The sequence below is a fragment of the Trichoplax adhaerens genome, genomic scaffold (genome assembly GCF_000150275.1).
Source record: "Trichoplax adhaerens TRIADscaffold_7 genomic scaffold, whole genome shotgun sequence".
Lineage (NCBI taxonomy): Eukaryota > Metazoa > Placozoa > Uniplacotomia > Trichoplacea > Trichoplacidae > Trichoplax > Trichoplax adhaerens.
The window spans coordinates 3939872-3956965 of NW_002060949.1; the positions used below are offsets into that span (position 1 = coordinate 3939872).

A 17094-nucleotide genomic window follows, 5' to 3' on the forward strand; every position below is an offset into this window, starting at 1 on the left:
AATAAAATTGCAGCAAAGAAAGGAAAGCATTCATTTTTTCAGTTAATTGTAGCCATAGACATTGATTTTCCCCCTCTATTATATCAGTAATTGAGATTTATTTTTAGCGTAATAATATTGCAACTAAAATAAATTTGATCAGGTAAGACAAACTGTAGGAATGATCAAAACTGAGGAGAAACAATTTTTAGCTCCTTTTTCATTAGAGCTAGGTCTAAACTATCTGATTTACTGTCTGTAAGGTCAGAAGGAGAAGAGTTAATAAAGAAGCGAAAATAACAGTAAAATAATCAATCTTTTAGGTTTACTATACTTGAAAGGGATTGACTTTCTGCTACATTAGTTAGATATTACCTGTTTATTGTCTACTTTAACAATATCAAGGTAAAATCCATCGTTAGTATAGAGGTCTGTAAAAGCGTATACAAATCGACTGGTCCAATATTAAAGTTAGAGCTATTACTAAGTTATTTTCGTGTAGTGACTAGAAAGATGGAAAGAATAAAAATCGATAACGCAATGAAAGTAATGGTAAAATATATCGAATCTTCCGAGCTTTTTATTATACTTCAAGGATGCTAATTTCTCTTCTGTATTAGCTTAATACGCGTATTTGCTATTTCTTCCAAGAGAGTAAAGTTGCCAACAGTATCAGATTTAATAAAAGTAAATCGATCGGCAAAGAGAAAAAGTACTACAGTAATGGGCAGGAACTATAACGATATTAGACTATTACGCATTTTTAAGATGCAGTCCTAAAGATATTTAAAATGTAATTTAATTAATTAATAATTTTTAAAGTATGTCGAGAGATAGTTAGCATATGTAAATTTAATCATCCTCCGTGTGTATAACTCTCGGTATACCCTAACTTCTATCCTAAAAAGGGGCAAAAGAAAATATGAAAATGCATTTCATAGTTTATCAAGAGTAGAAAAAGTGAATAATCCCGATTAACCATAACTCAATCCTGACTTTTGTCTTGAAAAAGAAGTGAAGAATGAAGGGAAACATGGAAATAATATCTAACATTCAGAATGAAAGTAATATTTAATTAGAATTATATAAGATTTTTGTTGATGACAAGGATAGTGAAATGACTGCTTCCATTCATTGGTCTTATTTCAACAATTTATATGATTACAATCCTAAAACAAATTAAAATTACCCATTTTATTTATTGTAACTAACTTTCAATTTTGAATTTATCAAGTCAGATAGAAATTTTAATTCAGTACTCCAGTAATACCTTCTTCTCAAACTAATCTAATCTTCTTTAAATTATACAATAGATCATCTACTGTAGACTTAACGTCAGACACTTAATTTGTTCCATTATTATTTAGTAACTATATTATTATTTGATTGCTTCCTAAAATAAATTAGACTGTCTTTAATACGTAAGTTTAATTTTGTTTTACCGTTTATGGAGTTAAGCCCATAACGACTGAAATGTGACTATTAAAACAAATGCAAATATTCTAATTAACTAATATGTAATTCTGTTATATTCAATGTAGCTATATGCTGATGTAGAAAATTTTCCCTAAGAAATCAGAATAATTAATAAGCCGCTTAAATTTGCTTTCTTTTAGAATAATATTTTTTAAATGAAAGCTGTTACTAAGCGTATAACTAAAACAAATACATGTTTAATACGTCATCTTTCAACATAATTTCTAAACATAAACTATATTTATTTAAGCAGTGGATTCATTAACAATTTCAGCTTCGTCTTATTGCTATTAACTTCAATCCTTTCCATCCTTTCTATTCGATTAAAGTGTATTGTTACTGCAATAATAATACCTCTCGTTATGCGGATCGTAGGCATACATAAAAGTATCAGAATGGTAAGTTACTTTACTCAGATAGAATTACATTTCATCTTTATCATTACCTCAATTATTAACTCTAATTTAATCCTTCAGCTCTTCTATTTCTTTAGAAATAGAAGAACTATATTATTGATTTAAATAACTACATAAATATTAAGAAGACTTAAAATAGATGGAAATGAAATTTAATTTAAGCCATAAAATTGAATTCGTCTATACAATAAGTAAATTATACTTTCTACGTAAAAGCTATTAATAGTATAATATAGAAAATCAGGAATAGTAATGACTTATTTACTAGTTTTATTACAGTACACTGTAACTAAATTAAGCTAAAGTTTTATTTTCATTGCTAATGTAGTCCATATTTTCATTTTGGATTATTTTCATATATATTTTGACATTTTTCTCCTTGAAATTGATTCCGGCATTTGGAATGGTTACTATGGAAACTTCAACTGAATGATCAATTCTTGTAATCAATCGCTCTTGACACCGTAATGTATCATTGGATTTGATTGATCTTCAATTAAAATATGGCGGATTTTATCATGATCCGGTTAATACACTTTCATTCTATTTGCTTTAAACATATGTTCGCGCTTTGTTATTTTATTTAAACTGGTCTGCTACGTAATATCTATATATAGAATTTAATTATAGCTATCGCTCCAGTTATTACCAATGCTTTAGCTATTGTTGCAATAGCTATGGATTTTGCCTCTGATTTTCTACCTTGGAGATCTCCGCGAAATATCATTAGTATCCTTACGGTTGGTATCTTGGCTTGTGTCTGCTTATGCAATGCAGTATTTATTATCAGATTAAAGTATCGAAAAGAAGAATGGAAAGTTACTGGTAGCGATAGCCATCATCAGGTAAAGTTAGAACTGATCTTGCAGGCATACATGTCCTACCCATAATTATAATTAAACTCGGGGATAGAAAATCAATATAAGGAATAATATTTAAACGTAGACTATAGCTTCCATTGAATACAATAGTAATTCTAAGAAAATGATGACAGGTCAAGACTAAATTTATCCATATCAGGAAATGACAGCACAAATATTAATGTTATGTTCAAAGGAATAAAACTCAATTATTGTCCTGAACGTCATAACTGTAATAAGGAGAACAATTTGGATATAATTATTATACTTTGTAGTACTTTTAGTCGTACAAATTTTTTTATCATCAAACTTTATTACTTACTGTATGATATAGCAACGCTTTAAACGACCATTAATCTGATACTAAATAAAGTCATATCTAGAGAAATTAAGCTTTGTTTATTTTATTTTTTGACCATACGCTATTGTACTTTATCGGTATTGGGAAGGAAATCCTATCAGTTATGGCATATCTATGCATTACAATAGTAAATAGATGATTGAGAACATCCTCTTTAATTTATGTACGAATTTATCATCATGTAAATACATCCTACATATACTATATATACATATATATATATATATATTTATATTTATATAAAGTATAAATAGTGATAGATAGATCGATAAAACGATAGTATCAATCTTTCTTTGTAGGATTAGGATTTTAGATAAAAGTTCTGTTTTAATATTATTGACAAGCTTTATCTAACAATCTATTGGTAGATTAAGAATTAAAAACAACTTCTATGATCTATTAACCTATAGAAATGCAACGGTATACAATTATTCTGATTTTTGATTTAGTAGAAGCAAGTGTAATGTAATTCGATTTAGTAGGAGTTATTTCATTATAATTTGATATGAAATCATGATATTTGTAACGCTAAATAAATTCCTCTGTTATTGCTGAATATTTACAGTAGATAGCCATATAGTAATCATTTCATTGTTATAAAATGATCAGATTAATAATATATTATCCTTCTCATTGCAGTTAGAGAAAGAGGCAGAATTAAATGATAATCCAGATAATTTTATTCCACGAAGCGTAAGTGCTTACACACAGGATGGGCCACGTCGTGGATCTTGCATAAGTATGATAAAGAAAATTGTTTCTCCCGATTACGACGATAATTCAAGTCGAGCAAGTTCAGCAAACACTATAGTTAAAAGTTTAGTAGTTAAAGCTAATGTTCGCGATTGTCGTAGCGATTCCAGATCGTTTAAGAATCTCAGGCCTCAAAGTTATAATATGGCATTATCTACTTCATCACCTCAACTAAATCGATTGACATGTAATGGAAATGCTACTGATCAGCCGTCTATTTATGTCAATAAACAGACATTAGGAAGCGATCTTCATATGTCTATTAACAGTCATGGTGGTAGCACCACTGGTACCAGAGCTACTGGCATTCGCCGTGTTTCTAAACAATTTTCTAAATGTCTCCTACCCGGCAATCATGGCAATAGCAGTAGTAGTAAACACTTAGATATGAAGAGAAGAAAATCAGGCGAGAGCTTTATCGAAGAATGCTCAAGAACCTACTATTCAGATACTCCTATAGCTCGTAAATTTGAAGCAGAAAGGAAATTATTAAAGAATGAACAGACTCTAAAAGACTTATTAAGTAAAGGTGATTATGACGAAGGACAAGCCACTAATTTAATTGAAAAATATACCGAAGTTATCGCATCTGTCAATAAAGACTTTATAGACTGCGATTGGAAAGAATATGTCGCTAAAGCTAATAGTAGAATCGGCAAAATTTATCATTGTATGCTTAAAAACGATAGAAAAGCTAAGCAATATTATGATAAATGTTTAGATATCGCTACATGTGAATGTCGTAGTCATAGTTGGTATGGAGAAGCTTTAATTGCGTCATGCAACATTGCTATTAAGACCGATTATAAAGGAAATATTAAAATTATAACGGATGGAAAAAGAAGCAAGCAATCCAACATTTAATATTAGTTGTACTTCTTTAAATGATGTTTTTCTATATAATTGACCATAGTACTTATACTCTTTGCATAGTATATCAATGTTGCTTTTTACAATTACAATTTATTTCCAAATTCATTCTCCTGATATAATCATGTCTTTTTGCAATTATTGCCTGTTTGCTGCTGTATGTTTATGCGATATAATGAAGGTATTCAACAGTTGATGATGGAAAGGAATAGGTAATGCTTGTATTTGCTGACATCATATTCAAAACAGAAGGTTTACATATTAGTTAATTAGTGACGATGATATACTTACTTATCAAGTACTCATAGGTATATCATATTCCTTTCCTAAAGTTGGCTTTCTGCAATTGAAGGCATCTACTTTGTTTTATCATGTGATCTTAAAAAATTTTAAAATTAAGTAATTTATCGTAAACGACATGATCGAAATTTAAATGTTATTCCTTGTTAAATGGAATGTTTTGCAACCAAATTTTGCTATTGCTATTGACATAAAATAGGATATTTTGTTAACTGCCCGCGACGCTTTTAGCTACTAATGAAAAAACGAAAACTTATATCCTGTTTGTTGAAGTAGATATAGTACAATAAATCAAGTAGATGTAATTAGAAACTTCAGTTCACAACGAAATAATACAGGAATACTGCGCGTAGATAATAAATACACTTATCTATCTAATAGTAATAAATGAATTATTAGTTGGATTCAATTTATTTATGTGAATCTTTTAAATCGTTGGTATTTAAGCAACTGTTTTAGATTGTCTTAACTAACTTTTCTATTATAGCCATAAAAAGGTGAAATAAAGGCCGTCGGTCTAGATTAGAATTGATATATCTATGCATGTTACGTAAGCATTTAAAATCCTGTCATCTTTATGAATGTATTAATATGGTGGCTTATACTTAAACGTCGCTAATACGTATTACTAACATACAAGTCACAAATACCAATCATAACCATTGTATACGGCTGTCCATTTGGTATTCACTGTAAACTTAAAATTTAGAGTAATTTTGCCTATATTATTATTGATCGAATTCGATTTTATAATGCATTTTAAAAATGTGTTTACATGGTGTAATAAAGTAACCGTTCCTGTGTTCTTTATCATTACTCTTAACCTCATTATTTTTAACTGTAAAACTCTTTAGATATCAATACAATTAAAAAAAAATTTTATTATAATACAATTGTAGCAATCGTATCCCCGAGTAAACGCATTCAATTTTAGTGTATAATACAGCAGTTCTTAAAACAGAGACGCTTTAGTTCTTGCCGATTGATGATATAGCTTAGATGCTCTTCCATGAGATACAGTATTAGTAATGATTTCAGTTCTCGTTCAACAGTTTTACTAGTGCAGACAGACAAGAAGAACTAGTTATAAAATCGCATTCTACTTACGAGAACGTTTTAGATAAACAATATAAATGTAGAAAACCTATTCTCATACCCTTTCCTAAAACCTAACTTGCTCATTTATGCCGATAAATTTTCTATCTAAATCTGATGAATTGTAATACAACGTAATATCTCGATATATGTTTTACAGTATCATAAAATAACGTAATATACAGGTAATTCATTTTCGCATACTAGCAATTATTGCATAATAACTTTACCTGGCTCTATTTCGCGCGTAGTCAGCTGCGAAATATTTCTTATATTAGTGTTTTTTTAGTTGTAAACAAGTGGATAAAACATATATAATTTTAATGCATCGCCAGGAAATAAAATGGCAAATAGGCCTCGATAGTTTATCTCTGTCATAAGACTGATTCATCTATGAGGCCTTAAAGGATAAGTAAGTGTACAAGTACAAGCAATATGCACATCAGTTAAAACTGCTAAATTTGTAACCGCCACGCTTAAGGCCTTATTTAGAACGAAGTGGGCGGGCAGCAGACGGTTACTGATAGATAAATTCATCAAATACGGATAGCTACAATTTTTAATTCGAATTAGCGAGTCCTTTTCTTATTACCAGCCCCTCGTTGACGATTTCTCATTCTGCCTCGCTTTTGCTTATCAAATAGCCTTTGTTTTTGCCGACGGAGCTTTAGTATCTGCTCCTTACTTCTTAATTCTTGCTTAACTGGCTTCTTTTGTTTGCCTCTCTTTCGATCTGTAACAAAGCAGCAATTAATTAGGCACCGTAATGAATGGGTGATAATTCAAGACGTAACTTATTTAGAAAATATTACTAGATAAATTATATGGTGAAATCATCAGATTTTATGACGATGGCACATAATACGAGAGTGCTTAAAGATACATACCAAATTTCTTTGAAAATTCTGCATTATCATCTTGATCATTATCAATTTTTCTACGATAACCGGTCTTCGATTTTTTAAGCCAGTCATTATATCTATAACACGTTGTTAAGGTCTTTGACTCTAACCTTCAAAGAAATTTTATTAACTACTGGCATTAGGCCATATTCAATGATTCTTTCATTCATCAGAAGAAAAAAGAATAGTATTTAGGAAAGATACAGGTTAGATTTGTAACTGGAAGCTATTCTCTTTCCGCTTTCAGTGCGTATTTTTTTCCGTGATTTCTCACTGTTCTGGTTGACAAACTTTTTCTTTTTGCGATCCCTACAGGATGTCATTCACAACATTACCACAGGCAAGTAATCAAAAACAGCATAATTCTAATTTAATATTTTGGAATTCCTACCATTTCATTTGCTTTTTTCCGGAATGCATATTTTGTACTTCATCACCGATTAAATTTAATTCAACTTTGCCCACTTGGTTATGGAATGCGGATAGCTTTAATCTACAATTACGAATTTAAACCCACAGTACTCAAAATGTTTATTTAAATCTTTGACATATATAATTTCGACTTCATAAGATTAACGCAAGTTCTGGCCATCAAATAGTAGTTACCCTTTTTCTGAGGCATAGTCTTGCGGCATATAAGGCACATAATTTTTATCTCTAACTGGTTCTCCTTCACCAGCTGCAAATCCCAAACATTACTGCTATTAGTATGCAGTCATTAACAAGGTTTCATTTAAGTAGTATATTTACGGAGGGTTTTAGCTTTTTTTCTCTTCCTAGGGTCTACAATCTCTGTAAATACACCCTATAGCGTAGTAATAACCAAATTAAATCATAAGTTATCGTATATTAATAATAATCAATGTCACCACACAAGTACAAACAGTTATTCTTTAATTACAGTGGTATAATCTTCATCGGCCTTTTCTAATGTATGAGAATTGCTAGGATCATTTGACTCCAAAGTATTTTTACGCGAGTTCGGTTGTTGCCTCCGAATAACAGCAGAGTGATAATCTCTAAGCGAATAGGGTAATCGTTAAATGAGTTACTATTCAAAATTTAATGCTATAAAGGATAGAAACTGTACCTTTTACTTCTCATAACCTCCGCAGCTTTCGAGTGTTTCGTCCCTGTAGATATCTCGAATATTGTCTATGATTGTTATTTGAGTAATAATTAAAGGTCTAGCAATAAACAATACGTAAAGTGGTATGCTATTTTGAACCTGCTTTGGAGTAAAACTTTTGATCTCAGTTAAAAATTTAGCTTTGGTAGTCTGAGATTCATCGGATTCTAAGATTAAACAATTACTACACGTTATATAATTTATTAATTATATGTGAGTTATGGCAGTTTATATACATACCAAACATCGGATGGGCAACAATTTCACTGAAATTTATGTCTTTTGCACGCTTAACCGATGCCGTAGATGGCAGCGGACGACATTTTAAATAATTTTTGTATGCATTTAATGCAACCTTAGATAACGAGGGCTAGAAAAAATACAAATATAACTAAATACGTAAAATCATCATTTATCAATTGTATGCATTCAGAAATAAATTTGACTGAATATTAGATATCAATTTACCAAATCTGATGAAAAAATTTGCAAGGTCTGCAGAAAGTCTTCTTCTCTGTCGATTATTTCTTGGGGTATAGCTCCAGTGATACCATTCTCAGGATCTATTGTTGCATCATATTATATAAGTTTAATTGGTATAAAAAAGCATATCATTTATCGATAGCTGAATACCGATTTGCTAAGATTACCGTTAGCAGCAGTTGTGTCGCCAGCGAACCGTAACGGACGTCCAAGAAATAAATGTAAATCAATCAGATATGGTAACTGGATTAATGAAGGAAAATATTAATGAATTATTAATTTTATGGCCCTTTAATATGATTGATAACACAAACTCAACCTCATCGTTTGCTAAAAAGCTATACGCAGTCCCAGATCGGCCAGCTCTTGCAACACGACCTGAACAAATAATATAATTAATTTAACGATTCGGTAAATATTCTGACTTTAAAGTTATGTTTTACATGTTGTGTTAATAACGAGAAAGGTATGCAATGCAATATCATACCAACACGATGGACGAATAATTTTGGTTGTGCTGGAAAGTTATAATTTATGACATTCTCCAAGATAGGAATATCTATTCCGCGAGCCTATGTAGCGATACATCAATCCGATTCACTACTAAGTATCGTACTTTTATTAGTTTAAGTGCGTTTAACTGCAATACGACTTACAGCTACATCAGTAACGAGCAATATTGATGTTTTCTTGTTAATAAATTGGCTGATGCTAATTTTACGGGCTAAAAATGACGAGACCATTACTGTCAATGCAACTACTAAAATGTAAACTGGTGTTGTAATCACTATCTGACAGACCTGTCTGATCAAGATTTCCATACACGCAAGACACGGCAAACTTCGCTGCCACTAATAGCTGGTAAAGGAAACATGAACAAGATTAAAATCATTTCCAAAACCTAAAGTCTAATAATTAGGAGCTTACCTCCTTTAAGTACTCCGCATGATGCCTTGTTGCAACAAAAATTAATGTTTGCTGTTTGCTTTTGATAACATTACGAAGTAAATATAACAGTGCAGCTAAAATAGTGGCAGAATATGGAATAATGATTTGACATTAGTACTGTAGTGATCGTAACTAACTACGTAACAATATCATATTTTGCAAACCAAATACTAGCAATGGCAAAATAAATAATTCATAAATATTTTTATAGATACCTGTCCTATCCTGAGGTCTGATACAGTAGAATGCAAGCTAAAAGAAGAAATATACATGATTTCTACATTAATTAATAGCAATACTCTATCACAAAATAGGTACGCAAATATAGTAATAAGAATAATCTGCAGCTACCTTGAGATTTTCACTTAATTTATGTTCAACATCCAAACGAATTAGAATTGGATCAGTAAGGCCTATAATCATATACAGATTTAAAGCGATCAACTAATGATAATAATCACTGTCAAATACTCATTATATCAAGTAGACGATTCTTATCAATTGTTCACCCGCTCTGGCAAATTCCACCAGTAATTTTGGTAAAGTTGCTGAGAATAACATTGTCTGCCTAATATTATATCCAGAACTAGTTTAGAAATCTTAAATTGTTTCATAGTTAGATCGATACCAATGACACGCTAAAATTACCTGGAAGATGGTAACCTTCGTATAATCTCCTGTAATTGTTCATGAAATCCCATTTCGAATAGCCTGTGTATAAACAAGGATTTTGGAAACATTCGGTTATGATATTTACAACGGTAAAACATTAATTTAGATTTAGTGCTTATGTGGAGTCCTATTTCGAACCTATCTGCCTCATCGAATACCACATATTCAATATAGATTAGTTTTAAGTTCATTTCAATTACTAAGTGTAAAAACCTTCCAGGGGTGGCAATAATACTAAAGCAATAATCAACATTATTTTACTATTTCGTTTATCTTGGAAGAAAGCGTTAAAAATTGATTTTAAGAGCAATAATAAAAAAAATATTTCAAATTAGAAATTAAATTACGAATAGTTACATGTCAGGGTTCTCATGAATTGCTGCGAATTGATCGTCCATTCTTGTATGTTGAGAAGATAGAATTGCAATTTTTCATTTATTTTAATGAAAGTCGTTTTGGTAATTGTTATAGATTTCTAATGGTATAATACGCGTAGATATAGCGAACATGCAGTGCTTCTTACCTGTCACCTCCAAGAACAAGAGCAGTCTTTAAATCAGTAAAGCGCCCTAACTACAATATGAGATGAATAGTTTCATTTAGCAACTATATCTACAGCAATTGTATTAACTAAAATTACAATATAATACGTAGTTAATAATATGTGTCGAAAGAATGGCTTATAGAAAATCGAATATTAAGTCAGCCATCAATACTCACTTCCTTGACGAATTTATGGGTCTGCACGGCTAGCTCACGTGTTGGTGATAAAATAAGAGCTCTAGCGCCACTCTTTAACAAAATCAACAATTAATTTACCGGCAGGTATGAAACATTGATTTATCAATTATAGGAAGCTGATATACCTGAGAAGAATGGGCCTTCAACTTTTCAAACATAGGAATTAAAAAAGCCGCAGTTTTTCCAGATCCTAAAGCAGGAAATTGCCATTATTGATACGCAGTAAAGTTTATGTTGTTAAAATATTGGCTAAATGAAATATATGTAAGCTAGTATGTACTGAATGAGTGGATTAGTTTATTTTAGCCAGGTAGAAACATTGTCTTATGAAACGCATTTAACTTGACATTTTGTACAATTGGTGCCTTTCGTATATAACAGCTAGAGACGCTGCATAGAATTTTACTTTACCTGTTCTAGCCATAGCTACGACATCTCTGCCATCCACAATAATAGGGATTGTCTGCGTTGATAAGGCAATATCGATTAAGGGATTACATAAAATATAACTAATGACGCAATAGCATTATAAGAAGAGTCAGAAATAAAAAATGATCTGATAAATATCAGGATAATAACTCATATTGTTTGTTATACTTTGCGTTGAATTGGCGTGGGTAATTTATAGCCTTTTTTCATGACACCTTTGAATACGACATGACTCAAGCCTAGAAATAGAAATATCAATGTTATGAGCCCGTTTCAATAAGTTATAATCGCATACATCTGCTGGCATATTGAAGTATATACAAATATAACAACAATTGCATGTGTGCAGGATATCGGTAATATTTCAAATAGCTGCTAGGACATTTGAAAGAAATAACAAGTCAACAAGAAATTGATATAACATTTACCCATAGATTGAAAACCTCCAGACTTTTTCTTTTTTCTATTCTGCTGTCGAATTAGCTTCCTAGTCATGCTTAGTTCATCTTCGCTATGATTATCGTCTATTACCTCGCCGTAACTGCCATCTACATCCATGTTTATGCTTGCAAGCAACAGTTAATTTGACTATGTCAATGTTCCAATGAAAGTCTAGTCCGCCTGTAGAACAGCATCGTTAGTCTTAAAGGGTAGCTCATTGATAAAGTTTGTCAGTATGATCCATCTAATCATATACTATTACATCCACTAAAAGCTAATTAAAAGCTACAGCCATTACTAAAGCTGAGTTTCCCATAATCCAAGCTATACACTATGATATTGTTACGTCTACAAGCTTTACATTTTTCATAGTTTCATCTTGCAATCGATGCAAGATTTGTATTTGTATCGTATTCTAACTGCAAAAAGCTGCAACGTCTATCCAAGCTATACTGTACACTATGATATTGTTACGTCTACAAGCTTTACATTTTTCATAGTTCCATCTTGCAATCGATGTAAGACTTGTATTTGTATCGTATTCTAACTGTAAAAAGCTACAACGTCTATCTAAGCTATACACTATGATATTGTTACGTCTATTAGCTTTACATTTTTCATAGTTCCATCTTGCAATCGATGCAAGACTTGTATTTGTATCGTATTCTAACTGCAAAAAGCTGCAACGCTGATCCCAGCTGACGATAAAGATACAGTAGAATCGAGATAAACTAACATCATTCTTATCTAATATAAAACAATTGTAGCAGGTATCTACTCTACTCTACTATACCTTTCCTATTACAGGTAATTTTCCGCTTTCTTCTTGATTAACAAGGACAGTTTAGCAATATTAGAGGTGATAGCATCAAATGGTTAGGCAGTTAATTTATCCGCAAGGTCTCATGGACTTTCATCGTGATCATGTTGAGCTTTATACTACTGTATAGAAGAGAATTGTTGATACAGTATTCTATTGCATTGAGTATAGTACAAGTCTCAGTGCTGTACTCCAATTGGCCCTACTAGGCTGGTCTCCATGAGTACAGCTGCCAAATCAATACGTACAGTACAGTCTACTGTATAGGCCGTCAGCGTGCAGTTGTACTACAGTATAGTTTACTATAGTGTTATTGTACTGTGCAGTTAGTACAGTACTGTACAGTGCACAGTCCATACTCTCCCGTGATAGTACTGTGCCAGGAACTACTTCCGACTGTAGCTACTGCAACTCTGCAAGGCTTCACATTGCTCAAGTCTAATGGACGCCAGCTATAGCGGGCATCATTTCTAGCATAGGCAGTAGAAAAAGCCATATGCGGATAGTAATGTCCTGGATTGATGACATTTAGAAATAGATGTAGACAAGTCTGAGGACAAGCAAGTCCAGGCCAGACGGAGTCCATCACTACGAAAGAAGCATACTTATTCTAGTAGAATTATATCGTTCGCAGTGTTACTTAAATAGCGATTAGAGGAAAACTGCGACAGGGATATACATAGATAGACAGTATACTAAGAGAGAGAGAGTTTATAGTCCTACTCAGCCTGCATATACTAACGCAGTAGAGTAAAGCTCGCTTCGTTCTGAGACTTACAGTATAGATCTATATCCCTACTAAGCGTAAGAAAAGATTACTGTAACAAAGATATTTTTTACCATACTACCAGTAATGAAGTCAAGAATAAATTGAATTTTTATTCAGTTATTCTTCCTGATATCGTACAGTTAATTATAATAAAGTTAATAGTATGATTATAAATAATTAAACTTCATTAGGTAGAACTGCTACACGCGTAATGTTTATGCCTCTGCCTCTGCCTCTAAAATTTGATTTGAAATAGAAAGTTGCAGCAGTCAATAGAAAATACAGCTATCGAGAGCTGTATTATCTTATCGATAGTACAAAAGTAGCATTGAATGAAATCCAATCCATACGTTAACTTAAATTGCGGCATAAAATCATATTATTTCTGTTATAAGTTGGCCTTTATATTAATAGTCCAATCGTACTGGCTAATCTAATAGCCTGCTACAATATGACTATTTGATCATGATAAATCGAGTAATCTAGGATATTACAAAATTAGCGCAATGAGCAATGCATAGAGTTATAGAAGCAAACCATGAAAGCAATATTAATACAAGGCTCGCTTATGCCAATTTGTTATTTTATGAAAGTGGTAAAATAACCATAAATTATAACCATATGATACAATACAATATACCGTAATGTTTCACATTATTACTAATTATCAATCAGTAAAATATTAATGCAGAGGATCAAAACACAACATTGAGATTAAATATTGTCTATACGATAGAATACAAAAGTCAAGAAATTAAATAGATTTTATGTGTACATGGTATTATTCAAATAATATTTTTCTCTCGTTGATGACTACTTTACAGTTCATTTTTAGCACTCTAATAAGGGGAAGGTCTTGTCGGCATAGATCATAAAATTGTATCCATTGGCTTTCATGTATGAATTATTACTTTACCGATAATTGTAATTATTTCATTGTTGGTAGGCAACCGAATATTTCAACGCATTGTAATTTCATCTTATCTATATTCAAGAAATAGATTGAAATACATTCAATGAGTAACTCACGCATATCGTAAGCTATTAAAGCGAAAGTGAGTTATATCAGCTAAGGACAAACTTTGTAAATGCATGCATTCTTGCTCAGCTAACTTTCTCTTCTTTCTTTCCTCTTGTAATTGTTCTTCAAGATCAGCTATACAAATCATTATTGGCAAAAGAAAATTATATTAGTCTAAGACCGTATCATGATATGACCTATCGTAGTATGACGGTATTATTATATTCTTTAAAAACTTACCGACAGGATTATGACTATGTTTTACGCTGTTCGCGCTATCCTGAAGTAAAAATTTAGTAGGACGAGGTATATTATTTCCATCGATACGAGCTAAGCATGGTCTTCCGCGCTTTTTTACTTGAGGCTGCACTGCTGGATGATTGCCATGGTATTTCATAGATTTATTTGTGACGCCAATAGGAAGAGATTTCGATGATGCTCCTCTTTTTTTTCCGTTGCCGTTGTATAACGCTTTTAAATCTTCCCATTGTTCCAATAATTTATCATTAGCAGTAGTCACGTTTAAAAATAAATGACGACGCCAACAATTGTAATTACCAGATCGTGGATGTGTATAAGTTGAACCTTCAGTTCGATGAACGTGGAAAATAAACTTATTAGGAGAGTGATACTTGTGGCAGTAATCACATTTAATACACTTAGCGCGTGAATTAGTGTATAAGCGTGGATAAAATTTTCCCACACAACCCCAGGAATAGTTGTGATAAACATCGAAAGCATATTCCTCTGGTAGTGCTGGAGGTGGTATGAAAGATAGGAACGATTTGCACAATCTTTCAGCTTCACGTATAGTAATCATACCACATCGGCGTGATGTTGGTGGTATAGCACCGATCTTTCGTAGAAGTTCCAATTGAGCTGGTGAGCATTGCACACAGGTGATCCCTAAGGCTACCCGACGATTATGGATATCGTTGTAGGTGAAATCTTTTAGTAGAGTTGCTGATATCTGCGATAAGCAAAGGCGCTCTTTACCATCAACCAAGAGTGAATAAAGTGGCATTCCTTCAATGTAGACAGTTCGGTAAACTTCGGCATGATCTTTACTTGCATTCATTTTTCCACCCTTAATTTTCTAGTGCGATGATGTAGTTTTGATTTATTTCTTTTAATCTATCGATTTGAGGCTCAGCAGTGGATGAAATAAAGTTTGATCCTATCGTACTTTTATATCATCCTATTAGATCGTTATGTAAGACTATTTACATTTATTTATTCAATCAAAACAATAATTAAACTGTTACATAAATGAGAGGTGAAACACCTGTGTTGAAGATGTTGGTCTCCCAATACACTCCCGTCCACTCGATAAACACTTGGAAAACATAAAGGGTTCATAAAACACTAAAATTACCACATACCACTTGACAATATTTCTCATCAGAAAGTAAAGGCCTATTTTGTTAAATTAGAAATCGAATATAAACATTTTAAAAAAGTGGAAGCTAAAACTATGTTCTTCCCAAGGTCCTTTAAGATGAAATGACTGAATAGAATCTGGTCGGAATAAAGTGTAAATTCAATAAAAAGTTACCAAAAAGAATATTATTGTTTTCTTTGAAACACTATGATGTGATATAAATAACTAACTACACAAGTATAAAAATTCATTCAAGAAAATAACATGATGTCTCAGTAAATTCGTTAATCCTGCTATATTATGCCTTTATTGTGGCAAAAAAGTACGATTTATTAAAAAGAAAGAATTTAATTCTACACCAATACCATAATTAAGGCAGGCCACTTCTAATTTGTAGTAGAACGTTATATTCTTGAGATATTGCAAGCCGTAGCTGGTCTCTTTAATAGCAGTAATTTTAAAATTTGATTGTATAAGTCCGTAACATCTAAGATTACCAAATTATAAAAATCAAGAATTGTATAAAAATATATTAGTAACTGAGATTAATTCCTATAACTTTTATTATCTAAGAATATAAATTCATAGTTTAATGCCATCTTAATTAATTATTAATCTTCTAATGCATAATCTGGCTATTACATCAAAATCGCGCCACCACAAGACTCCATATGACAATGTTTTTAGGAATAAAAACTGACTCAGTATAACGAGTCAGCGTGATTAATAAATAAGAAATAAGACATTCGATCTAAATAATTACAATTAATTACGATATAAATTGAAAGAATATAGATCTAAAATCCATTCTTCTCTGATACACAAATAAATGAGCAAATTTTAGGTCTCTATTTATTTACTGATTACATAACTATTATCCATGACTTGCATTACTTGAAATTGCTACTTGATTATTTATTTGGCGTGACATTGCCAGTTGATAACAACTGTTAGCCGAATTAACTGTTATTAAAGCCAATAAGATAGCTAGATAATTACTCATTGTTATATTAATTTACAATATAACTACTAGAAATAATAGGTCTTAGAACTAAGCTTGGTGCAGGTCATGATCAATTTCTTAGTGCTATTATGTGCCCATAATTAAGATACTTAATCATAGTGTTGGCACTGTGACTATTCTAATATTTTAAGTAATCTCTAAAAAATCTACAAGGAATACCTCTATACTATAATATACTCGTATATTCTACAATCTGCCTTTCTTTTTCATCTACGGATAAACAT

At 31.7% G+C, this 17094-nt stretch overlaps 3 protein-coding genes across 3 annotated transcripts; 1 reads left to right on the top strand and 2 right to left on the bottom strand.

The window, feature by feature from the left end:
- Window positions 1–2548: 2548 nt before the first annotated feature.
- Window positions 2549–4709, top strand: TRIADDRAFT_58230 (uncharacterized protein; the record flags this gene model as incomplete). Its single annotated transcript, XM_002114069.1, has 2 exons — window positions 2549–2716; window positions 3732–4709. 2 exons carry the CDS (start codon window positions 2549–2551, stop codon window positions 4707–4709), a joined length of 1146 nt encoding a protein of 381 aa, XP_002114105.1.
- Window positions 4710–6679: 1970 nt separating this feature from the next.
- Window positions 6680–11972, bottom strand: TRIADDRAFT_58231 (uncharacterized protein; the record flags this gene model as incomplete). Its single annotated transcript, XM_002114390.1, has 23 exons — window positions 6680–6843; window positions 6998–7122; window positions 7404–7505; window positions 8103–8167; window positions 8241–8308; window positions 8382–8511; window positions 8610–8704; window positions 8792–8867; window positions 8944–9002; window positions 9112–9196; window positions 9281–9348; window positions 9425–9482; window positions 9552–9646; window positions 9788–9824; window positions 9924–9985; window positions 10082–10140; window positions 10221–10283; window positions 10768–10817; window positions 10965–11036; window positions 11111–11175; window positions 11397–11448; window positions 11583–11653; window positions 11843–11972. The coding sequence occupies 23 exons, from the start codon at window positions 11970–11972 to the stop codon at window positions 6680–6682; spliced, it is 1851 nt and encodes a 616-aa protein (XP_002114426.1).
- A 2935-nt stretch (window positions 11973–14907) lies between these two features.
- TRIADDRAFT_5392 (uncharacterized protein) lies at window positions 14908–15504 on the bottom strand (the record flags this gene model as incomplete). The annotated part of the gene is made up of 1 exon (XM_002114391.1): window positions 14908–15504. A coding segment is annotated over one exon (597 nt), but the record flags the coding sequence as incomplete, so codon positions are not given.
- Between the last annotated feature and the right edge of the window lie 1590 nt (window positions 15505–17094).